This window comes from Jatropha curcas, chromosome 7, assembly GCF_041381405.1.
Source record: "Jatropha curcas cultivar XTBG-Jc1 chromosome 7, XTBG_Jcur_1.0, whole genome shotgun sequence".
NCBI lineage: Eukaryota > Viridiplantae > Streptophyta > Magnoliopsida > Malpighiales > Euphorbiaceae > Jatropha > Jatropha curcas.
This window is the reverse complement of record NC_143157.1, coordinates 13,565,635-13,591,234: the sequence shown is the minus strand read 5'-3', so window position 1 is coordinate 13,591,234 and position 25,600 is coordinate 13,565,635. Positions and strand designations below refer to the sequence as shown.

General features: G+C 33.0%; 1 protein-coding gene across 1 annotated transcript in view; it reads left to right on the top strand.

Moving 5' to 3' along the window:
* Positions 1-22,612, top strand: part of LOC105637275 (alpha,alpha-trehalose-phosphate synthase [UDP-forming] 1) — a 30,109-nt gene extending 7,497 nt beyond the window's left edge. Inside the window, exons 2-18 of the mRNA XM_012220705.4 lie at positions 5,073-5,533; positions 5,771-5,868; positions 5,987-6,375; positions 8,407-8,521; positions 8,682-8,783; positions 9,852-10,002; positions 13,302-13,390; positions 14,603-14,651; positions 15,899-15,999; positions 16,916-17,103; positions 18,252-18,369; positions 19,804-19,980; positions 20,067-20,189; positions 20,275-20,362; positions 20,460-20,590; positions 20,697-20,795; positions 21,931-22,612. Coding sequence (XP_012076095.1) covers positions 5,146-5,533; positions 5,771-5,868; positions 5,987-6,375; positions 8,407-8,521; positions 8,682-8,783; positions 9,852-10,002; positions 13,302-13,390; positions 14,603-14,651; positions 15,899-15,999; positions 16,916-17,103; positions 18,252-18,369; positions 19,804-19,980; positions 20,067-20,189; positions 20,275-20,362; positions 20,460-20,590; positions 20,697-20,795; positions 21,931-22,332 — 2,808 coding nt within the window. The 5' untranslated portion in view covers positions 5,073-5,145 and the 3' untranslated portion in view covers positions 22,333-22,612. The remainder of the gene's footprint in view (positions 1-5,072; positions 5,534-5,770; positions 5,869-5,986; positions 6,376-8,406; positions 8,522-8,681; positions 8,784-9,851; positions 10,003-13,301; positions 13,391-14,602; positions 14,652-15,898; positions 16,000-16,915; positions 17,104-18,251; positions 18,370-19,803; positions 19,981-20,066; positions 20,190-20,274; positions 20,363-20,459; positions 20,591-20,696; positions 20,796-21,930) is intronic.
* Positions 22,613-25,600: the final 2,988 nt, after the last annotated feature.

Genomic DNA, 25,600 nt, shown 5'->3' with positions numbered 1-25,600 from the left:
TTTCTTTAATTAGTGTTTTGAAAAGTTTTTATATATTCTACAATTCTAATTGATTGGAATAAATTTCTTTATTTTTTTGTTGTTGTTTCGATTGATGAATTATACTAATTTGAATTTTTTTTATTGATATGAGGTTGGTTGTATGGTATTATTATATTATTCATATACACAATCAGTTTTGTTTCAACTTAATTAGCAGCAAAATATGAATAAAAAGACAATTATTTTAACTTAATTAAAAAAACATCCTTAGTAATTTAATATTATAACAATAAAGAACGAATATCAAAATTTAACTAGAATTTATAATATTTTTGTAAAACAAAAAAAAAAGGTGAAATAATTTTAACTTAGTTAGGAATATTTTAATTCTATTAGAAAAGAAAAAATATTTTAATTAAATTAGAAATCTTAATATTAAAATATATTATATTATAAAAGAATTAATAAAAAATTTATAGATGAAAAATTAAATTACCGATAAATATAAATAATGTGTGACACATGCTCAATTAAAAAAAAAAAAAACACTTAATAAAAAGGGTTTTCCTTAATTGCCTTCAAAAGTCAAACTGAATAAGGAGAATAAGAAAGACAAAACTAGCATGAAAATCAACATAAGCAAAGATGCAAAGGGCCGTTAAAGGAGATGGCGTGTTTCAGGACTCTGCGTCCATTTAATTCGTGCTTGCCATGTGCTTGTTCGTACGTTAGTTTTACGCAATGTTTGGATCGGGGGTAATTATGAAATTTGCCCAAATTCATAAGACGAAAAATATTAACTTTTAATTGAATAATTTCTTTTATATTTGATATAGAGATTAAATCAATAGATTTCAAGGATACTTTATAAATAATTATTTTTAAACATTTCTCATTCATTAAAATGAGAGATCTTATAAAAATTTCATATTTCATGTAAAATTTCAACAATCCTCAAAATGAATGATGGTGGTGAGTATTTACTTTGTTGTGTAAAAAAAGTATTTGACCAATCAAAATCAATAAATTATTTAAAACCTCTCATCCAAAATACTTCATACTAAACATAGAGGAATTTAAAAATTAGAATATCAAAATACTTCATTTTCTCATACTATTAATCAAATTTAATCAAATTATTATTTAGTTGGTGAGATTTGTTACAATTATGAATTTTTTCTAAAAAAATAAATTAAATATTCTTTTATTAAAATATCCTCATATATGAAACTTTTTTTTTTTTTTTGAAGAAAACATTTGAAACTACTGAAATTTGTCGACCTTCATTTTAATTTTAGGTAATTGTGCAATCTCTCTTGGGACAAATACATAAATTCATCAATGAATTTTGTTTTTATTTTAATTTTATAGTACTTTCCCCTAAAATTAGGGTTTAGTGTATGGATTTTAATAAAATGCGCATTGTTTCAAACTTACAATAATAATTTTTAGAATTGTTGGCTTTTTATATGTAAAATATGATTTGACGTGTGATTAATATAGCTTTAAGAATAATAATTTTATATTTTTTACATTCAAATAGGTGTTTAAATGATTTAATTTGGTAACTTGAAGTATTCAATAAAATGGTTTTACAAGTTGAAGCGTTTGAAAAATGATTTTATAAATTAAAATATTTGATGAGTCAAATTAAAAATTAAAAGTGTCATAAAAATTCAAGTATGAATTTATATATTCTATCATTTCTCTTATTTATAGGGATAAAATATATAAATTAAAAAAGTATTTATGTCATGATGTCAACTTAAGGACATGTAACTGCCACTAGGACATTGGCCAACTTAAGGACTTGTAGACTTGACTAAATTCGTTACTGAAAAACAAGCGAAAATAAATTTTTTTTTTTTTTAGAAAATATTGGTAATATATTGATAAGTAACATAAGACTAAGTACATTATAAAATTTCATAATAGAAATAAGAAATACAAATAACAATAGTTGAAATCTTTTGTTTAGAGAAAATATTAATAAAAGACATTGATCTTCTAGATAATAATAACCGGTTCTTTTTAATGTGGACAAGCTCTCTAAAACATTATTTTTTTCAAAAATCTGTTATATTTTATGCCTATGGAAGAGTTGAAATTGCCAAACCTCAGTAGAGGAGGGATAAAATTGTCAAACGTTTTGAATGTAACTTTTAACGTTTTGATTAGGTCAAAATACTATTTTTATTAATTGTAATGTTCGGTAAGGTAATTTATATAGTAGCTTTTAAAGATTAAAAGAGTGTTTTTCCAGTTAACGTTTTAGCGTTTCGAAGACATTTATATCCATTACTTTTTTACACGTTACCCAGCTCCATCGGTAATATAAAATCATTCCCTTTGCTTAACTTTTTTTTTTTTAATTTTAAATTTAATAGTTAAATCAAATGGTTGTTTTTACAGAATATTTTTGTTTTAAACCGCTACTTAAACAATTAACTTAGATGATAGTGTAATTTAGAATAACTTTTAATGTTTTGGCCTAATTAAAACACTATTTTTCTAAATTATAATGTTCAGTGATCTAATATATAAGTAACTTTGAAAAGATAGATATCGCTTTCTAAAATGTTACCGCCCCTAACCTTTAAAGTTTTACAACTTTTTATTGAAAATTTTTTACGCATTATCTATTGGACTAAATTCAAAGGGAATATAGATGCATATACGCGGACTAATTGTTCAGGTCAAATTATGGGTCCAAAAACAATTGTTTTATATTTAACTTACGTTATATATATTGTTTAGTTGGTCTCAAGTTTAAACAACTATAATTTCATAATTTTTAATTGATAGTAAAAGAAAAAAATTGGTTGTTTATATATTTACATTTGAATTCAAGCAAATATTAAAAATTAAAAATATTGATCCTTTAAAATGTTAAAAGTTTCTCATTTTATTTATAAAATAGTGAACAAGAAACTTTTATTTATAAAATAATGAACTTTTCAATTTTTATTTTCTTAAATTTTGAAAATTTAGGTTTAGCGCATTTTTTTTATATAATGAGTTACATTCTATCATTATAGGTGAAAATTCCAAATTAACATTTCAATGTCCTTTTTTATCATTTTAAAATTTAATTGTCAATTAAATAACTATTTTTACTGAATACTTTTACTTTCAATCGTACTATTTAAAAAGCTAACGGCTACCACACCCTAATCATTAAGCCATTAAAATTTTAAGTTAGCTTATCCTCTTAATTTTCCTTATTTCTTTTATGTTTTTGATAAAAATACAAGTGAATCCTCGACTCTTTTGAATTTACTCATATAGTTTTTTCTAAAAACAATTTACCATTCTAAATAATAAAAAACATACTCTATATTATAAATAATAAAAAATTATGCTACACTATTAAAATAATTGGTCATGATATTAATCTTAATACTATTTCTTTTTCAAAAAACTATCCATTTTAAAAATATGTGTTCATTTTATAAAATTCAATTTTCTATTTACTCTTTATTATTTTTTCAATTTAAAAATGTATCTATTAGTGCATGTATATATTAAATTATGGTAAATGATTGTTAGTCCCTAATTATTATTTAGTATTCATATTTTGACTAAATAATCGAATCATAACTTTTGGATTTTGTTAAACTATTTAATCATTCTGTACTGTATCAAGTGATATTTGATTATTTAGTTTTTCGCATCTAATAAAAGTATTACTATTTAATCTCTTATATTTAATGTAGTATTGCTATTTAGTCTTCCATTTAATGGCAAAAATGCCGAAGGACTCAATAGTTTAACATATTCAAAAGTTAGATGATTTAGTTATTCATTCAAAATATAGGGATTTAAGTGATAACTAAAGTTAAATTTTGCAAAAAAAAGAAAAATGACAACTTTTATAGGACCGAGAAAATAAATCGAAAACATTTATTGATGTAAAGTGGTATACAGAAGAAAGTTGATGGTGGCGGAAAAGTTGTGGTTAGAAGGAGAGATTTTCTTTTGCTTTTCTGAAGAAAGGAAAAATGCATCTCTTCTCCGATGTTCGCGAATTCGCGTCTTTAAATTTAATAATCTCCACCAAACTTAATATTAATTTTATTCTAAAAAGGTTTAATGGTGCAGAGGATCGATGGGTATTATTCGCTTTCTGAGTGGAATTACGAAATTAGACCGAATTTTATTTATTTCCTTGATTCTTTCCTTCGTTTGGGGGTTATATATGTATATATAATATAATGCTTCTCCAATTTCAAGTATGAATCTTTTTGTGCCACCTGCTCTGCATGGCTTTGATTTTAGGCTTGGTTTACCCTATAAAGCTTACACGAGTATCTTGCTGCTCCCTCACTCCCTCCTTTTTCTTATTCCCTCTTTGCTCTCAACTCAGAGTAAAATCTCATCTTAATAGAATTTTACATGCATTACTAGTGGAAAAATGAGTTCTTAGCAAACTTTTGGTTTTTGCTTGAATGGTCTGGTGCTAAGCTACTTCTTTTTGTACCCTTTTGTAAGTGTTGCTAATTAACCCTTATTATTTCAGTTATTTTAACTTTGTTTTGTTTAGCTTCATCTGGAAATGAAAAGAAACATTTTGTGACCAAGTTGATTTTAGTTGTGGAATTTTCATGCAATGTGTGTGTTTGTTTTTTTATCTGTGTGAAAATACAACAGGCAGAGAGTTTTCTTTCATGTTCTTTTTGTCTGCTGTCAGACGATATCTTGCTCTGTTTTTCCCTTGGATTTGCTAAGAACGGTGGATTTTCCATTTCCAAGTTTTGTTTGTGAATGTGGGTCTCTAAGATTTTGGGCTTAGATGGTCAGGATTTTCTGTAGTCCCCACTTCGTTACCTCGTGCAATTCTGTGGATCCCATTTTTTGTGTTATCTTTTTTCTATTTGCAAGTTGTGTCATTTTGTTGATCTCTTGTTTGATGAATATACTTAAAGATGCTTTTGGGTTTTAACTTCACAGATGGATTAAGTTCTATACTGCAGTAGAAATATGCTTTACTGTATAAAGATTTGACACTGACATGAAATTTGGAAGTTTGAAGGTTTAATGTTGATTTATCAGTTTCACTGATGACTTAATTTTATTTTAATGAAATGTAGGACATACAATTGCGTTAAGAACAACCAGAAGTAATACTGTTGGTGGCTGGAGGTTGAATTCTAGAGCGAGCGCATGTCTGGAAACCGGTGCAACGGTAATCCAAACCATTACACAAGTCGTACTCAACGACTCTTGAGAGAAAGAGCGCTAAAACGAAGCAACAAAGCTGCTCATTCAAATGAGGTGACCGATAACCATAGAGTTACTGAACAATGTGAAACCGATTCGCGCTTCAGAGAAGGTGACAACTCAAACAATTCATATATTGAGCAATACCTAGAAGGGGCTGTTGCAGCTACAAGAACACCTTCTGAGGGATGTGAAAAGCAGGATGGCAGACCTTTTTTTAAGCAACGGCTGTTAGTGGTGGCTAATAGGCTGCCAGTTTCTGCAGTTAGAAGAGGTGAAGACTCTTGGTCTTTGGAGATAAGTGCAGGAGGCCTTGTTAGTGCTCTTCTAGGTAAGTGGTTCAATTACACTTCTTTAATTCATGGAGAATATAACCCTAATTAGAAAGAAATTATTCCAACTTTCTGAGATCAACGCTAATTTTAGTTGAGATTTTTGTTTGAATATTCATCCATATATCTCTTTCTACTCTGTCGTCTTCTTGTTAATTATTCACAAGTTCACTTGATTACATTTTCTTGTTCCCACTTGCAATAAGGAACCTGATGTATGTTGGATGTCATCTAAGGTGTCAAGGAGTTTGAGGCTAGATGGATTGGCTGGGCTGGTGTAAACGTGCCCGATGAGATAGGACAGAGGGCACTTACCAAAGCATTGGCTGAAAAGGTGCATCTTTATGCATCCAAAACTTCAATCCTGCATAATTTTTGCTTTGTAAGACACATATCTTGACTACATTTCACTTTATAATGGGCTGAAATCTCTTATCTTTCAATTGCTTTAGAGGTGCATACCGGTATTTCTGGATGAAGAGATTGTTCATCAATATTATAATGGCTATTGCAACAACATATTGTGGCCTCTTTTTCATTATCTTGGACTTCCACAAGAAGATCGCCTGGCCACAACCAGAAGTTTCCAGTCTCAGTTTGATGCATATAAGAAGGCTAATCAAATGTTTGCTGATGTGGTGAATGAGCACTATGAAGAGGGTGATGTTGTTTGGTGCCATGATTATCATCTCATGTTCCTCCCAAAATGCCTAAAAGAATACAACGGTAACATGAAAGTCGGTTGGTTTCTCCACACTCCCTTTCCTTCTTCTGAAATCCATAGGACACTGCCATCTCGATCTGAGCTACTGCGTTCAGTTCTAGCTGCCGATTTAGTTGGGTAAGCTTCACTTTTCATGCAGCATATCTATTAAATTGTACAGTGTGCCACTTATACCTGCTGTAGCATGTTAAATACTACCAAGCTAATGCCATTAGATTATTAGGTTTATAATTCGATTAGGCTTGAATGTTTTCTTAGATGCTTCACTTTTAAGAAAATATCTCATCTATGTTAGATGGTGTATTAATTGATCCGTTTTTTCTGCATGCTGGATTTCCTTGATTTTCAGTATTTATCTATAATTTGTAGATACATGCATGACGTGTCGTGAACTATGACTTGGGCATAAGTTGTTGATATAGTGGCTCCCATACAGCAGATAAAAGGTTTGATTGTCTTGTCTCGCCTTATTAAGTTCAAAGTCTGATATTGAACTTCAGCTTATGTTTGTTACAGTTGCTGAAGGAATCTACAGGAAATGAGTAATTAGTGATTGTATGTTTCATATATGATCAAATCATGAGCTGATGCCTGCACAATCCCACAAATTTGGATCTGGCACCTTAGAATTTGGCATCATTTATTGGAAAAAAACTGGAGGTTCAGGTCTTGTGTGTAGACATCGGGAACTAGGTGACTAGCTTTCAGCAGCTTGGCTTTGGAATTTAGAAAGGAGAGGGTTACAGATAATGAAGATAAAATTAGGCAATCACATCTAGAGTCCCTATACAATTATTCCTGCTCAAAAGAGCTCAGTGGCTGCTGGGATCTGTGTAGTATTTTTCAGCACAATAAAAAAATATGTACAGAAGATTCTTTATAGCAACTCGTAGCATATCTAATACTGGTAGAAATATGAGTAGGGATAGGAACCTAACTTTGGAAACAGAGAGCTATACTACCTTGACTTGCAAATGTCTAAAAGGTCATGTAATAAATAAGCCCTTTTAATCACTTTGGCTATCCAGTATTCTGCTGCCTGTTTTTTCTATGTGAATATCCAAATTTGCCAAACAACTAGGGATATGAATGTCGTCCTGTTGTAATTCTTAACTTTGCATAACCCATTCTCAGAAATACCTAACAAAAAATAACTACTATTGTCTGGTTTATTGTTTATTGGACCATTTGTAGGTTCCTCACTAAGAAAAAAAAAAAAAAACATGTTTATCTTGTCAGCAACTAGAGTCTGATTCATATGATGCTTTTTGAAAGAAACTATGAACATTTATCATGCATTTCAATTTTCAATAACATGGAATTGTTTTTAAATTCCAAAAATTGATAAATATCAGGCAGGGACTTTTGCTAGTTGCACATGACATGAAAATTTCATTGCCAACTTTTTATGTGAAACCATGAATCTCAATTTTCAATGACATGCAATTGTGAATAAATTCCAGATATTGTTCGCAAATATGAGGTTCCTGGAACTTCTGCAAGTCACTCATTACATTCCAGTAATCATAGACAATAAAGGATAGCATCACTTAGAACAAGTGAAGTTGTCAAAGTGTCAAGATAGGAATTAGTAAGGCTTTTGGTTGGTGAAACCTTTTCTGAACTTCGCATTATAAAATACAATAGCAGAACAGAAGAAGGACAAATTTACCACACGAAGCTTAAAAATACATTTTGTTTTGTGTATGGCTATTGTTATTTGTGAACAACCTTTTCTGATCTTTTATACAATTTAACCCTTGACCCCACCCTGCTGAGGCTCTGGTCTCAGTATTGAGGTGAGACATTGATGGAAGGTGCATTCAACACCGTGTTATTCTAAGAATAACACAAAGAGACATGAAAATTTTTATTACATGGGTAGGGCATATGTTTTAGAGCAAGAAAGGAGAATATGTATATATGAAGTTACTTTCATTTTTTGGTTTGAATTTTCATTATTGATTACTGAATATTGAATTTTAAAAACATTGCTTGGATGTTCTAAGCTTGAACTGTGATATACTCTATTTAATTGTTGGTTCATCATTTCAATTTTCAGAAATTCATTCTTCCTGTAGTTGCCAACGCTGCTTGTATTATTTTATATTCATGCAACACTAAAATTAGTTTTATTCGTCTCTCCAGTTTTCATACCTATGACTATGCAAGGCATTTTGTTAGTGCTTGTACTCGTATTCTTGGACTGGAGGGCACACCTGAAGGAGTTGAGGATCAAGGGAGGCTGACTCGAGTTGCAGCTGTATGTTTGAGTAGAGTCATTTGTTGCTTGCCATTGCCTTCTTTCATCACCCTTGCTTTTATTGTTGCATCTAGCATGTCAAACTCAACAGTTTGTGTTGAATAAATACATAGTTATTCTTGTTAAACTAATAATGGTCTTTTTTCTTTTGTAATGTCAGTTCCCTATTGGTATAGACTCTGAGCGTTTTATAAGAGCACTAGAGCTCCCTCAAGTCCAGGATCATATCAAAGAATTGAAAGAAAGATTTTCTGGCAGAAAGGTAGACATCATTTTTCCTTCATGATGTTTATTTTATACAACTTAGCTTCTGATGTTTGTGAGTTGCTTTGGGTCTGACTAAGTTGATATTCTCAACCTCGCTCATGATATGTATAGTTTGAGATAATTCTGTTCTTGCTATACTTAAATCATAGAACTTCTAGCCTATTCTAATGATGTGGTTTCTATTTGAGTCAATAAAAAATAATGCTTTTTGATCTTGATTTAATCATATTCATATATGAATGGAAATATTAGATTAAAGTGTTAATTTACTTTTCATAGCATGTGATGCATGTTGCTATGGACTTAATTCTGGAGGGTCAGTTTTAAAGTTGGGTTGAGTTCTCGCACTATTTAATTGCTACAAGATTTATCTGGTGATGGTTTTTGTTCCTAATTCCATTCTATGCTTTACGTGTGCTTGAATTCATAATAGAGTATTGATATATTGTTTATAACAATGTTTAGTATCTTCATTGCCAAAACATATATTTTGAATCTTTTCATTGGCCTTCGATAAAACTAGCTTTTATTTCTGTTAATGTTAAGGTTCTGTTGAACAGTCAGTTGTTTCTTTTATCTTTGCGGGCCTTAACAAGTCCACCTGCAAGGTGAAGATATTTATATTTTGATTTGGCTTTAAAATAACCTTTTATAGTTGCGAAGGTTTGAATTATCACTGAAGTCAGCTGTTCTTCTACAAGAGAGGGACTGAATTATATAATTTTTATCACAGGATGCCCTTTTCATTATATTTCTGGATAAAGATAGTGAATTTGCTTCTGAAATGAAGCTGATTTTACATTATGGAGAGTTTTTTTAAAGATAATGCAATGTACTATGATTGTTAATGCAGTACTAAGTGCCGCTACTTGTGGTTTGTTCATTACCTGAAAAATTGTATGGCGCTAATATGAACTCTTCCATTCATTCACAAGAATGTTTTATAATTCCCCGGCACTTTTGTTTCTTAGCTAAACCTTGAATCATACCACTTTTCCAACTAAATGTGTTGAAGTTCTGTTTCATTGGCCATCTGTTACTGATATTTTTCTTTAATTAACAGGTAATGTTAGGTGTTGATCGCCTTGATATGATTAAGGGAATTCCACAAAAGATACTTGCATTTGAAAAATTCCTCGAGGAAAACTCTCAGTGGCGAGATAAAGTTGTTCTGTTACAAATTGCGGTGCCAACACGTACTGATGTACCTGAGTGTATGCTTCTTAACATGCTCCTCTTTCATGAGTAGTACTATTATTTTGTAGTTTGCATTAGACATTAGACATTCTTTTCGCTTAACTTTTGTGCACATGAAGAAACTTGCCTAAGCAATTGGATCTGAAAGAAAGGGATAATAAACATACACAACCCATGCAACCTCCAAGCATACACAAAGACATGGATACGTCCGCATGACCATTTCTATTTGCAGGGTAGGATGAAATTATAATTGTTGAAGAAAAAGTCGTCTTGATTTTTTGGTACATTTCATGGATTGGAATATATGCCCTATATTATTAGATTATGTAACTTTTGCCTTAATCACATTTGTCGCATAATTTTTATTATTAATTTCTTCTTTGAAACTAATCTTGTTTGTCTAAGGGGGAGACATAACCTATCAAGTGAGTACATGGTTTGCGTTTGCTTTAACTCTTTCATGTTGGCATGAGAATATGAGATGAAATTATATCGAACCAAACCTATAATGACATGTCTTTGGCATGATAAAGTAAATGTTTAATTAACCAAATAAAATCAACCTTTTAGCTTTTTCACATGTTAATGTGCTATACTTAACATAATCTTAAAGATATTAATGTAGATCTTTATTTTTTAAAATATGTTCAAGTAAATTGAAGAGAGAAAAATTAGCCAAAAAAATGTTTATGTTAGGCTGTGTTGTTAAGTGGGACTTTTGAGTGGTTAGTATTGTGGGCTTTTATTATTTGCTTAATAAATGGGTCGTACTCATTTTGGATCTTTGGTATCAATAATCAAGTTTGTTTTGGTTCATAGTTATCAAAATGCTATGTCAACTCGGGTGTTTGGATAGGTGCTACTCCATAGGCATGATTTAGTTCTCTTACATTGAAGGTATTGTCGGAAGGGTGTTACATATCTGACATGTAGAATGCGTTATGACAAAACAACATTCATTTTTGTGGAGTAAGTTGTTGCAGTGGCATTTAATAATTCATGATTATAACTAGCAAATGATAAGAAAACAATGGGCTTAGATATGCCCCTTACCCTGAGAAGGGGTGGAAGAGAATGTTTACGTGTATTTGATGTTGACTGGATGATGAAATGGTGGGATAATGAGCTTAAGACTGTTCCTGAAGTTCGAATATGTTATTGGGAGAAGTTTTTGAAGAAACAAGTATGTTACTGTTAGCAAGGTTTTACTTAACGATGGGGCGAGTCATTGAATCCATGTATTGAACTTGGGAAAATGGGATCTAAGGAGAGCTCCTCATTCCAACAGGCCATCATTTTGTTGAACTTTCTTCTTTCAAGTTTAGAAGTATTCTTTCTGTTGGTCAATGCCTTAAACTTTTATTTTACGAAATAAAAGTTCAGAAACAGGTGTTGCAGTTTAATGCCTTTTCACTTTAGGAATATAGTTTTTGTTACATCATTTTAGTAGCTGCAATTCCGTCTATTATCAATTTAGTAACATTCTGATTTGCGTCGCTAAAGTTATGTTTATGTGGTAAAAGGATTGCATAGAAGTTTATGTGTTACAGTATATAAGCCCAATCAAATGTTCCATTAATAATTCCTATATGGCTGCCAACAAAATGTATATGAACTCTATTCACAATAAACTTTCATTTTGAAAAGAAAAAAGGATTTGCTATAGTCATTTTTTAGTATCATTTTAGTACCTTGTGATTCAGCACTTCTTCTTGAGGACTATTTGTTTTGTTCAATATCATTAAAATCACAGTCATATAATACTTGTATGGTATAGGGAAAAGAAAAATTTCATATTATCCATGGTGTATGGATAATGTTACTAAAATGATATTATTTCTACAATGATATTAAAAAAATCCTCAAGGAAAAGTGTCGAGTAACAAGGTATGTTGTTTGGTCTACATCTTTAAGGCTTCAATTCTCAAAGTGTATACATCCAAAGTAAGTGATTTGCTTGGTAAGTCCCAATGCTTGAGAGTTAAGAGTTATCTAAATTCATAAATGATATTAAATGTACAAAACACGTATGAATAGAGAAATAAAGAGAATTTTCTACTCAAATTAGAATTTCGTACTCAAATTAGAATTTCTAACAGAGACATTTTGTAAGGAATTTGAAAATTTTCACTTAACTTAGACTTGTGACATTTTGTATAGAATGGCAAAAGAAAAGTGATTCAAAACACGTATGAATAGAGAAATAAAGAGAATTTTGTACTCAAATTAGAATTTCTAACAGAGACATTTTGTAAGGAATTTGAAAATTTTCACTTAACTTAGACTTGTGACATTTTGTATAGAATGGCAAAAGAAAAAGTGATTCAATTTCAACCATTAATAAGATATTTCATATTCTATTACTAGTGGATACCAATGTAAAACTCTTATACAAATCCCACATTAGATTAGCACAAAGGGAAGTAATGTACTTAGGTGTTGAGATACCTTAGCCTAGCAAGAGATCTTTTGGGTAGAGTGATAAGGCTCTACTTGAAAACAAAATTGTGAGGGTAGTGACCTATCAAGGCTAGGATGTTACAATAAAAAGGCCATTTGGGTAGAATGGTAAGACTTTACTTAAGAATAAAACCATGAGAGGATGACTCATTGAGACTCCAAAACAGATGCTGGGATATTACAATATTTAACTCCCTTAGGCAAATCTCGCATTGGGTAAGCACAAGAGGAAATGATGTACTTAAGTGTGGAGATGCTTTAGACTAGCAAGAGGCTTTTTGGGTAGAATGGTAAGGCTATACTTGAAAAAGATCTGTGAGAGGATAACCATTGAACCTCCGAAAGTTGACAATTTCTTATGACAAGCTATTATGTAACAATTAGTATGAAAGCCAACTTTTGTCCCTCTGTCTGGTGGCGGCACAAATCTCAGCAATGATGTTTAGTCTCATAAGGGGAGTGTATGTGACACTGCCAGGAAGATCCCTCATCGAATAAGCACAAGGCGAAGTGATGTACTAAGTGTGGAGATGCTTTAGACTAGCAAGAGGTCTTTTAGACAAGGCTCTAATCAAAAACAAAACCATGAAGGGATGATCCGTTGAGACTCCTAAACCAGATACTATCTTGCTACAAGTTGGGATGTTACGACCAGTCAAATAAGTGGATTTGATATTTAATCTTTGATGAGAGAAGCAATGACATTATTTTCTATATTTGAATTTGCTTGAGTTTGGTCTCAGTTGCGATGGGTTAAATAATTGACTATTTATCCTTTTGTCACTTATGTAATTGTGGATTTTGTCTTTCAAGATAACTATGCATTGATTTATGTTTTCTATCCTACTCACAGATCAAAAACTTACAAGCCAGGTTCATGAAATTGTTGGGCGCATTAATGGTAGATTTGGAACATTAACTGCTGTTCCAATACATCATTTGGTATGTTTTTGACTGCTCAACCTGCAAATTTTGCGTTTGAAGATTGTGACATCTTCCTTGTATTCCATGCATATGGTCCAGCTTGATTGATATTAGTTGGTCGAGCCTGTCAGGTTTCTTAAGGGAAGCATGAAACCAATGTAGCATACGAGCAATGCATGATGAAGTAGAAAGGACATGAGAAGAGTGGACATCTTAGAGGGCTCAGGTAGAACATGGTTGGAGAACTTCCACAAACTTCCTTTGTGGAAGTTCTAAGTTAAACTACAATAGTAATGATTGAATTATCATAGTACTTTGGGAAAATTCAGAGTATAGAGTTTGATTTATGTTTTACTGAAAAAATATATGTCAATATTTATGGATTATACCTTCCATTCCATTGCATTCTCAATTGCTATTTTAATGGGAGTGGAACCACTACCTGTTCTGGCTACAAAAATAAAAGAAAAGGAGATAATTTGGGGAGAGAGGCAAAGGAGGGGGTAGGATGCGAGGACTTAGCCATGTAGCAGAAATGAGTGAAAATCCTCTCGAAATGAAAAATGCAAAGTGGTGCTTTTATTGATGAGGGAGGTGGCTATAGCTCAATAAAATAAGTTCCAAATGTTGATTTGTCCATGCACAAATAACAACCAATAGATGGGTTAGCATTTAAGTCCATTATAAGTTTTTACCTAGATTTGCATCTTCTTAAAAAGTCTTCTCTCGTTCCATCAATTCAAAACATTGTAAATCATTTCTTTCATATAAAACTTCTCCAAAATTCTGGCACTATTTGAAAATTGAGTAATTAATTTTCATGGTTAAGTAGTCCCTTTGAATAATTAAGCAAAGCATATATCAATAAATGCTGAATTACCCTTTGAACGGTCAAAAGAATAAACTAGGTGTAAGGATTTGAATTTAATCCTATGCATGTTGCATATTAGGTATAATTATATTTGAAATATTTTAAAATGCTAGAAAAACATTGCAACAACTAGAAGTAATTCTGTAAATTAGACAGAGCAAAGCATAATATTGGACATTGTTTTGTTACCTTATGCATTGTTCAAAGTGCCTAACTATTGTGAATTATGACCAATATTATAAGCGTGATTTTTACTTAAGAAGATCTGATCTTATTGTTTCTTTCTTAAGGTCTGACATTGATACTATCACCAAAGAGACAATGGAAGTTTCCTAAAATTGTCTTATTTGTGCCTGCAGGATCGTTCTCTTGACTTCCATGCATTATGCGCATTGTATGCTGTAACTGGTACTATTCTACATTCTCCAACTTTTAGGCTCACTAATTTTTTTTTTTTTTTGTTTTTTTTTTTTTTTGCGTACAAACTTTTCTTCTATATTGCTTCCTAGTTCAACCTAGTTTTTAGGGACAACAACAATTAAGCCTTAGTCCCAAACTAGTTGGGGTTGAACCTACTTTTTAGATGGGGAAAAAAGCTTTCTTTTAGCAACAACATCTATTTCTGAAATCTTTATTGAACACTACTAGAGTCCTTTAATTGCCATGTTTATTATGCAACTTAATTCTCCTTGAGTGTATTATTTTTGTTTTTATTTTCCTTTTCCTTGTCCTCATCTCTTTCCTCATCTTTACAGAATTTTTGCTTTGCTTAATGCTCATGTTTTCCAAATTTTTGTGCATGATAATTATACTCTTTCTTGGAATTTTCCCTTCTTTAGAAATCTCAATCACTGCTTGTTCTGTTTGATTCTGTTCAATTATCTACTAGTGTAGACAGAAGGATTTGGTCTTTGGATTCCTTTGTAAAAATTTTCTTGTAAAAAACTTTCTATTCCCTGCTTATTTTCCATTCTTGAAACTATTCATTTCAATGTTCCAATAAAATTTGGAGAGCTAAAATTCTACTCAAAATAAGAGCTTTTATTGGTCTTTGATTCTTCAAAAGATGAATATTAATACTCTTTCGCAAAAGAGGTCAAATGAGGTTTTATATCCTGACAGTGTGTTATTTAGCATAGTGAGTTCATTCTCACCTATTATGAAGTGGCTTGGCTATCTGGAGTAGGCTTTTAGCAATTTTTGGAGCATAGTGGGTGTCCCCAGTTTTGTTGGTTTAAGAGGGTTTGGTGGCACAAAAGATGTCAATATGCTTTGGAATTGTGCTTTTCTTTTTACAGTCACATGGACTCTTTGGATGTAGGATGCATGTATTTCAAAATCAGAGCATGTCCATCAGTTTGTTGTGAGACAATGGTGTTTTTGGGTTCTATGTGAGCTGATGCTTCCAGAGCTTTTTTACAGCGATCTTTTTGATTGTTATCCTTCAGTTGGAGGGCATTACATTTTAGGTTGTATTTTATGTTTCTGGTTTTTAGCTGTTTTTGAGCTTAAGAGGATTTCTTGTCTTGCATATCGTACATTCATTTCTATCTTTTTTCTCACTAATATTTTTTTCTATCTAAAAAAAAAAAAAAAGAAATTTGTTCATGTTTGTGACCAATACTGTCTCTTCCACTTGCTCATGTCTTGTACAGATGTTGCACTTGTAACTTCTTTAAGGGATGGAATGAATCTAGTCAGTTATGAGTTTGTGGCATGCCAAGATTCAAAGAAAGGTGTTCTCATTCTTAGTGAGGTAATAAGACAAGATTTAAAGTGTGAAATTATTTCCCCTTCTCATTCTGTGAACTTTCAAATGGATAAAAAACCATAATGTATGTATGCGAATGACATGGTAGGAATCGTTTGAAGATCTAATTGTGGTTTTATGTCCATTTGATGAATCTCTCATTTTGCTTAAAGATTTTGCATTTCATTGCTTAAATCTGGTACCATGATTGGTATCAGGTCACCTAAATGTAAAATCAGCTTTAAGAAACATAGTCAGCATTTTTTTTTTCCTGAAATTAGTAAGTTCAATAAGTAGTGAATTTTTATCTTCAGACTAGTTATGGACAACAAACCTCTCCTTTGACATGCGACTAACCATAACTAGGTAAACTTGGAGAAATTGGAGATTTTTATTTCCTTTGTGACATTTATGAACATTTAGTATCGAGGACTACAAATTCCCAATTCTAACTCAAACCAATATGGGAAACAGAAATTCCGAAGTTGGAAGGTATGCTTTTTGAACTGTAGCATCTGATTTGAGTTGTGAAGGATTTTGGTCTTGCAGTTTGCTCTTAAAATGTAAAATATGAATTAAATTGTCTTGTTTTGGATAGAATTTAGAAATTTTTGGTGTTACATCACTGTTGACCTAATATGAGTTCTGCAGATAATGCATTGTATCTTATAAGTCTGCATGCTGCATTTTGCATTTTCTGTAATCAGTTAAGATTTATCTGATGATGGTTGGATAGAGATAAGTGGTTACTATTTTTTTTTTTTGTCATAATTGGCATAAAGAACCAAAAAAAGGACATCCTCTCCTAGTCTAAGCAAATGGTGTTCAAGTTTTAGACTTAAGAGGGCACTCACATTTTTCATAGTAATTAATGCTTCTGCTTCTTTTCGACTTGTAATGCGCTTGTGTATCTGTTTCTTAGTTTGCAGGAGCAGCACAGTCTCTGGGTGCTGGAGCAATTCTTGTGAACCCTTGGAATATCACTGAAGTTGCTGATTCAATACGTGAAGCTTTGACTATGTCATGTGAAGACAGAGAGAAGAGACATCGCCATAACTTTAAACATGTGACCACTCACACTGCTCAGGAATGGGCTGAGACATTTGTGAGGTATGGTATTTTCAAATGAATTTGGGTATGCTTAACTATTGGTTTGCAGTGATTTATTTCTTCAAATTTGCCAAAAAAAAAAAAAAAAAAAAACACACTATTTGCACTCAATTCTTCAGCAAAAATACTAGAAGTACTGAATTTTAGGGATTACAAATTATATAGACCTATGCTTGCAATTGTGTCTATCCTTAATAATGGAGCTTGGGACAAATCTCTGCTAGATATGTTTATTGCGCTTGTAATTTCATAGGAACATTAGATTGGAACCTTTAAATGCAAGTCTATTTTAAGACATTTTGTTATAAAGAAGATTTACATGTATTGTCCTTTCACATATTTGATCTTCTGAAATATGGGATTGAGCTTTGGAATACTGGGCTTACTGTTTGGTCGTAAGGCTAGGTTCCGGCATGCCATGAGAGTGGAGGAAATAAAGTTTGGATCAGCTATATTTATTTAAATTATTATTACTTTTTTGGTTCTACGCCTTTGACAAGAATTGTTTGCTTATTTCCCATTAGAAGATTTGACATAGCATATGTGTCTGAATATAGTACATCATATGCATATGAAAAATCTGCATTTCATGTACTTATTCAGGAGAGATGGTGGTCAAGATATAAATGTTCTTAAGAGAAGGATTCCTCTCAAGTGTAAGTTACATGTCATATGATCTGTTCCTTGACAGGTCAACCCATTAGACTTAAAATCTACTCAGATAAATCAAGTACTTCAAATTTCAAATCCATATCTGCAAGTATTTTGTATCATTCCCAAGTATTCAGACAAAACAAGTATGTAAAATCTTTTCCTAAGTTATATCAAAGAAAAGTTTGATATAATGTTGTGATATATCTGTATATGTATCTTCACATCTATTCGATGATATAAAGTTGAAGTACTCTATCTACAGGGGTAAAGTATTAGATCTAATGCAGGTTTATCAAATATCAAATGATAAAAAAAAAAAAAAAGTTTTCGTGCTTTTTATAATATCGTTCAACTTAGTATAAGTGAGTCCTCTCACTTTTATCACATGCTGCTACAATTGCGATTCTACTTGTATGAATGAGCACTCTAGCTCATAATTTGTAGTTGTTTGTTATATGTCTCAACATCCAAAATTTTCTTTTATTTTGCTGCAGTGAACTAAATGATACAGTTATTGAGGCTCAGCTGAGAACTAGACAAGTTCCGCCTATGCTTCCAGAAGGAGATGCAATTAGACGCTATTCACACTCTAATAATAGGTTGCTCATACTGGTATGTCCTGTTTGATTTTTAATAATTTATAAAGTTGCTCGAGTGAGATTCTCATTGGTTGTCAAACTCGCTTTTTTACCTAGAATCGGTGGGCAGTCCACAAAATCATAACGTAGAATCGAATTGTAAAATCATGAGATTTTACAAACCACATAAAATACAATAACAGAGCCCCATATTTACATTCCTAACAAGTCAAGAACCAAAAATGATAGCAAGAAAAGGTAAAAAGACTTCAATCTTGATGGAGTTGTTGTAGTTCTAGCTTCTTGCAGGGCTTTTAATATGGTTTAAATCTTTTCATCTCTTCTTGTTATGGCCTGCTGTTTATTTATGGTAAGGAAGGATCGAAGGTTATAGGTAAAAGAGGAGCTAAAAAGGAGGAAAGGAAACTGCATAGAGAGACAAAATAGGAAGGGGATCGTGAAAGTGATTGATCCCTAATTGTATTACTGTGTAATTTTATTTTTTCAATTATTTTTCTAATTTTCAGGCTTCCAAACCTGGCCCAAACCTCAATTTTTATTGTCAATAAGACCAGCCAATAGCCTATTTATCATTTTTTGGGCTAAAACTTTCAGCCCAATGGACTATTTCACAGAGGGTTTAGACTCGATTCGATTTTACTGTTTTTACCGATTTTGCTACAATTTTACCATGAGTTCACCAGTTTCCCAGTTTAAGCACGAGTTAACACGATTTATTGAGTTAGCAACTCGTGATTTTGGTAACACTGAGTGAGAACTGACAATCCAATCAGCAGATACTTGCATGGTATGTTGCCATCAAAATTAATGTATCAAGTCTTCTCTTTGGTTAAATTTACATCTATCTTCACTTTGGTTATACACCAGATCCTCCGTACCTTACTTCAATAGGAAGTTAAGTACGCATTACATGGCAAATGTTTTCATCCTTTTCTTAAAGATGAAACCAATTAAATAAAAGATTTAATTTCAAGGAAAAATCCATCTCTAACTAGCCTCAAAAACGGCAAAAGCCATCCTTCTTCTATTCTCCATGCTTTTCCTTTAAACCCTATGCAAAGGCTTTTAAATTGGTTGCACTTTACCCTACCTACATATAAAATTGCATCACCCATTTGTGTTCTAAGCGATAAATTCAACAATTTGTTAACAAATAGCTTCATGCTCAATAACGAGCTATTTCTTCCAAATCAAATTGTGACCTAAGTACAATTAGGTTGAGTTCTCTTCTTGTCCAAGTATGCATGCCCCTGGTATTTCCAGTGTCTGTAACTCAGAAATCTAGAGGATGGTTTCTTCTCCCTATTTTATTGGTTTTGGTGCAAAGAGAACCAGACTAACTATAATCGTTAGGCAATTAATGCCTTCAGTATCTGATTTTTCTGAGGTTTTGTAAATGATTTTTCTGTGCTGCTGTCTTTTTCATTTTTGGGTGTTTAAATTACAGGGATTCAATGCAACGTTGACTGAACCAGTTGACACTCCTGGGAGAAGAGGTGATCAAATTAGAGAAATGGAACTTAAGTTGCACCCAGAGTTGAAAGAACCACTAATTGCACTGTGCAGTGATCCAAAGACAACCATTGTTGTTCTGAGCGGGAGTGACAGAAGTGTCTTAGATGAGGTATCTTTCCTAGTTTCATCTGTATTATCTTTTCCTAACCCTTAAGTGTAATAATAGTTAGCTGAGATTTCTTTTCACTTACACAGAACTTTGGGGAGTTTGACATGTGGTTAGCTGCAGAACATGGAATGTTCTTACGGCTTACCAAGGGAGAATGGATGACAACAATGCCAGAACACTTGAACATGGAATGGGTTGATAGTGTGAAGGTGCTTCTGTTGACATTGCATCAGTTTTCACTCATGCATCCTTAGCTCTAAACAAATAAAGTGACTCTGTTAACTTGTTTTTCAGCATGTTTTTGAGTACTTCACAGAACGTACACCTCGCTCACATTATGAACTTCGGGAAACATCACTTGTATGGAATTACAAGTATGCAGGTACTTGCTCATTTTGGAGGATTGACTGGGCTAATCTGTGAAGGAGTATTTTCACTTCCCTGCCTTGATGTTAATTCCCATCTTATTATGACTGTAGATGTTGAATTTGGAAGACTTCAAGCTAGGGATATGTTGCAGCATCTCTGGACAGGCCCAATTTCTAATGCATCCGTTGATGTTGTCCAAGGCAGCCGATCAGTTGAGGTTAGAGCTGTTGGTGTAACAAAGGTAAAATGCATGTTTAATGCACTTAATTCTCTATGTAAAGTACTTACTTATGATTGCATGTACTGGAGTTTTTTGTCTATATATTTGACTGCCCATTTCTTGTCAGGGTGCTGCTATTGATCGAATATTGGGGGAGATCGTTCACAGTAAATCCATGACAATGCCAATTGATTATGTTTTGTGTATTGGCCACTTTCTTGGAAAGGTAATTTGAATAACTTATATGTTGATAGTGAAGAGAGAAAGATATTTGAGAGAGAGAACTCTATTTCAATTGTGTATAATTCATATACATAGGTCTATGTCTAAATAGGAATCCTAATCTAAATAGGAAAAATATAGAAAAAGAACAAATATCTCCCTACAATAATTGCATAATATTCTGAAATCATATAAATCAACACTCCCCCTCAAGTTGGTGCATAGATATTGCACATGCCCAACTTGAAAACCAAGTTATAAAACTGTTTCTGTTTAGCTCTTTAGTAAAGACAGCTGCAAGCTGATTATCCAAGGACATGTGTGTGAGTTTCAGAACACCATGAATAACCTTTCTTTTATGAAGTGTCTATCAATCTCTATATGCTTTGTCCGGTCATGTTGAAACAAATGCAATATGGCTAAGTACAGTCCAGTACTGATACTGTCTTATTGATACCATTATTCATAATCTTAGACCGTGGTGTCAATCTTAGTTAACAGAGTTGGATATATCTTGACAATCTGAGTTTAAGCTTATTTTATTTTGTTTTAATGAGCTCCAATTGGGTATCATATATAGGAAGTTGGAACAGTATCAAATTGATGGTTAAAATAGGAAACTGAAATCATGAAAAGCTAATTATTGGTAAGCATAGATTATACTTTTTGCTTGTATTATTTGCACGATGAACCTGCAATGAATATGGCCAACTTTATGAATTGTCTTACAGTTTTTTGTATGCTCTTTATTCCCTTTAAATAAAAGAGTAAATTCAAATTGCCATGGTGTAGATGAGTTTCTCTATCCCTACAGTATAATGAAAAATAAAGCATGGTCTTTTGCCAAATATTTGCTTGGTGTAATACATCTTTGTCCTGCAACTGCAAGCGTTAAGGTTTTAAGTTTTAGAATCATTTGGTGAAATCATAACTTTAACTGGATTGTGCTTTTCTTGTATGCTTGAAAGGCATAGTTCGATTTCCATTTCTAGGTTAATTAAGTTTGGTACCATATGATGAAGATTCTTGGAAGAGGAGAAGCAGAAAAAACTATATCTGAATTGATAAGCTTGTGCTTTGAGCTGTGAAATTTTCCATTGTCATGCTCTTGATCAGATTTTCATTCCCTGTTGTTTCAGGATGAAGATGTGTATACCTTCTTCGAGCCGTTGTTACCTAATTCTGATGGCATAGGTATCACAAGAACCAAGCAAACAGATGGATTAAAGTCACCTGGGGAAAAGCGACCTCCTTTTAAGCTTCTGGCCAGTAAAAGTGGATCAAAATCGTACCAAGGTAAGACACAGCGACCTTCACCAAATCCTGAGAAGAGAACTAACAACCACAGTTGCGGGAGTGCGCGGCGGCAGTCACCCGAAAAAATTTCATGGAATGTGCTTGATCTCAAAGGAGACAATTATTTCTCCTGTGCTGTTGGCCGAACTCGAACCAGTGCTCGCTATTTACTACATTCATCGGATGATGTTGTCTCGTTTCTAAAGAAACTAGCCAATGCATCTTTTTCTGACAAGTCATGGTGAAGTTGCAAGATGTTTCAAGCTATTATGCGCTCCTTAACAGGAATCTTACTCAACTGAAAGCATAAAATTGATGAGTTCTAAAAGAAAGAGAAATGATCAAACCACAGTAATTACTCATCATTGAAAGATCCAATAGGTATTTTATTGCCAATTGCATCATTTATATTCTGCTAACGTAAGAATTTCATTTTTACATATATTATCCAAAATGCTTTTACTGTATAGCTGGTGCCTGAACTTTGGTAATCTTTCTGTTTTAGTATCTCAAGTTTATTTTTTATGATCAAGTGTTTAAATTGAGAATTTTTTTTTTTTCAATTAAGTATAATTGGCAAGAATTACAATTTTATTTAGTGAATCATGCGATAGATAAACATCCATTTTTATTTATCTTTTTTTCATTTTAGAGTTTATATGTCTTAATTTTTTATTTTAAAAAAGAGAAATATAAAGAATTTTCATAAGTTTCAAAAATGAATTAACAGAAGTCAAAGGATGAAATAAAGATAAAAATACAATCTAAACAAATAAATGGAATGAAAGGATGGGGGTATGACGAGTTATTCCTATTTTTGATATTTTATCAAGAAATTTTGGTCAATGCACTTAATTGTAAAAAAATTTATCTGATTGACAAAAGGAAAAAAATAAATAAGTTCATCCTTGAGTTATAGACTAATAGTAACACACGAGGACCATTACTTTGAAAATCTAACTTCATTAACTTATAATTTGATTAATATGTTGGTTTTTCCATTCAAACTAGCCTCTTAGTTATCAATTGACTGAGCAATTAGTTCTCAAAATTATAGTCCAACTATGAGGTTCTTTAACTTTTGATTATCATTAATCCTTATGATTTATGAGGTTCTTTAATTTTTGATTATCATTAATCCTTATGATTTCTGTTAACGCTTGAGTCTCTCTATTTTAGATAGAATGATGTAAGTATTAAAAAAATTATTAGGAATGCCAAAATGGGTCAAGATATGTGAACAAAATTCGCCTTTTACGCAAAATAAATAGATTAGGATTGAGGTTAAACGGATTCGTGTTATAAATGGGTCATTTATCTATGAGACGATATGTGCCTCGATCGAGCATCGAGGAAAAAGATGTCCGAATGACAGAGTCCTTTGATCCGGTCGAGCCCCTTGGTTGGTTCGTCACGAAGACTGGGAGTAACTCCTTATGGTTCCTTTTTGTTTGGTTGTACGGATTCGTGTTATAAATGGGTCACCTATCTATGAGACGACATGTGCCCCCGACCGAGCATCGAGGAAAAGGATGTTCGAATGACGGAGTCCTTTGATCCGGTCGAGCCCCTTGGTTGGTTCGTCACGAAAACTGGGAGTAACTCCTTATGATTCCTTTTTGTTTGGTTGTTTAGGTGTTTAGATTGATTAGTCAAATTGTGGCTCGGTTTAGCGCTTTAAGTGATGTCGGGTTGGCTCTTTGGAGCGCTTTTGATAGGTGTGTGGTGTGATAGAGTTGCCACTTAATTTGTTTTTATTTTCGGGGAAAAGACTAAGGAATAAAACTTGTGTTGGACTCCATTTTCAGTTTGCTTTTCAGGATAAAAGCACTAGCCTCGAATCATTGGGTTCAGGGACTAGGTTTTCGGTTTCTTTCAAAATGAATCAATGGTTTGCGTTATAATTGAGAAATCAAAATCAGTGTTTTGCATGAATGTTAGATTATCGATGCATGAGCATACTAATAATGCATGACAATATCGGAAATATAATGATTAAAAGTAATATTAATGGTGTAATTTGGAGGGGAGCTCGACTTTAGCCTCGTTTATCAAGGATTCTAGGTCGTGTAACACATTCCCTACATTCTGACCGATCAGTTTGGTCGAGGGTCCGCTATTTAAGTTGAAATCTGTATGTATGCCTTTGTACCTCACTTGTATGAGTATCAGGGCGCACGAAGTTTTACCATTGATTAAGACAGTAGGGTTTTGAAGGTGTCACTTGGTGGAATGGGCTTTAAATGGTGTACCGGGTAGACCGGGCTTAGTTAAAAACTGGTTTTGTCGGACGGCCGGGCTTCAAAGTATGTTATATGCCGGACGGATCGAGCTTGACAGTTAATAACGTGCCAGACGGATCGGGCTTAATTGACAAAGGTTAAATTAAAGTTTTTATACCCTAGGTCCCGGGGTTGAGAGGTCGGATGGTGCAAGTGTGTGGTTGCGAAGCTCCATGATGGAAAATGACCAAAGAGATCGAGTCTTCCTCCAAATAAGCAAAGGACGAGCACGGGACCCTAGTATAATTCTTATAATATTGTTAATTAACGAATTATTAATTAATTCTTAAATTAATTAGTAATAAATTAATTAGCTAGTAGCTTTGGTCTAAGGAAGATCAAAGTGTGAGTGAAAGTCGAAAAGATTAACTTTTAAGTACCATGTCATGCCTTAAACTCAACTAAGGAAGAAGAGCAATGTTGGACTATATAGCCTTAGAATCGTTCAAGGGAGAGTGAGAATCGTTGATGCTTGTGAAGCGCTTGATCAAGCAACAAGAGGTGCTTGAAAATGAGGGGGAAGTGTCGTATTTATAGGCTAAAGGGTTACTGGGCAGAGGACACAGCGGTGCCAACCACCTCAAGATTGGTACTGATATGACATGAATCGGTACCGATTGAGGTGTTCGATACTAGCTAGATTGATTAGGGGATGATCGGTGTCGTCCAGGAGCTGGTTTGCACCAAACAGGGCAAATTACTGTCCTGCCTTTGGTATTTGATTTTAGGGTTTTTGGGCTTTCAGAAGTCCGTATGAAGCCCAAACAATGTCTGATCGAGCTGATTCTCGCTCCGTTTGAACAGTAGTAGAATTTCCTAAAGCTTGATGCTAAAATCATGGTCAACAGTTTTCCCCCTCCGAGAGATCGGAGCTGATTAAGGTCCGACCTTTTGGACCCCCGATTTCAGCACTTCTGAATGGAATTTTGGTCTGAGAACCATATGTGACAAGTCGTGGTGATGTCTGGAACATCTTGTGAAAATCTTGCTTGATTTTTAGAATATTTATTTGGAGCCGTTCTAGTTCAGTTGATTTTCTGGGTCCTTTTTGTAATCTTTTATCAAATCAGAGTGACCCTTAGAGGGTTCCAGTGGCTGCACCGACCAGGACTGAATTTTTCAGGAGTTTCATGAGGATATTGGGCTTGTCTGTGGAGGAGGCCAGGGAGCTTTAATTTTCTGCTTGGTAAGAACTTGTGTACTGACTGGTTCAGTTGGCTAGGGTGACTTG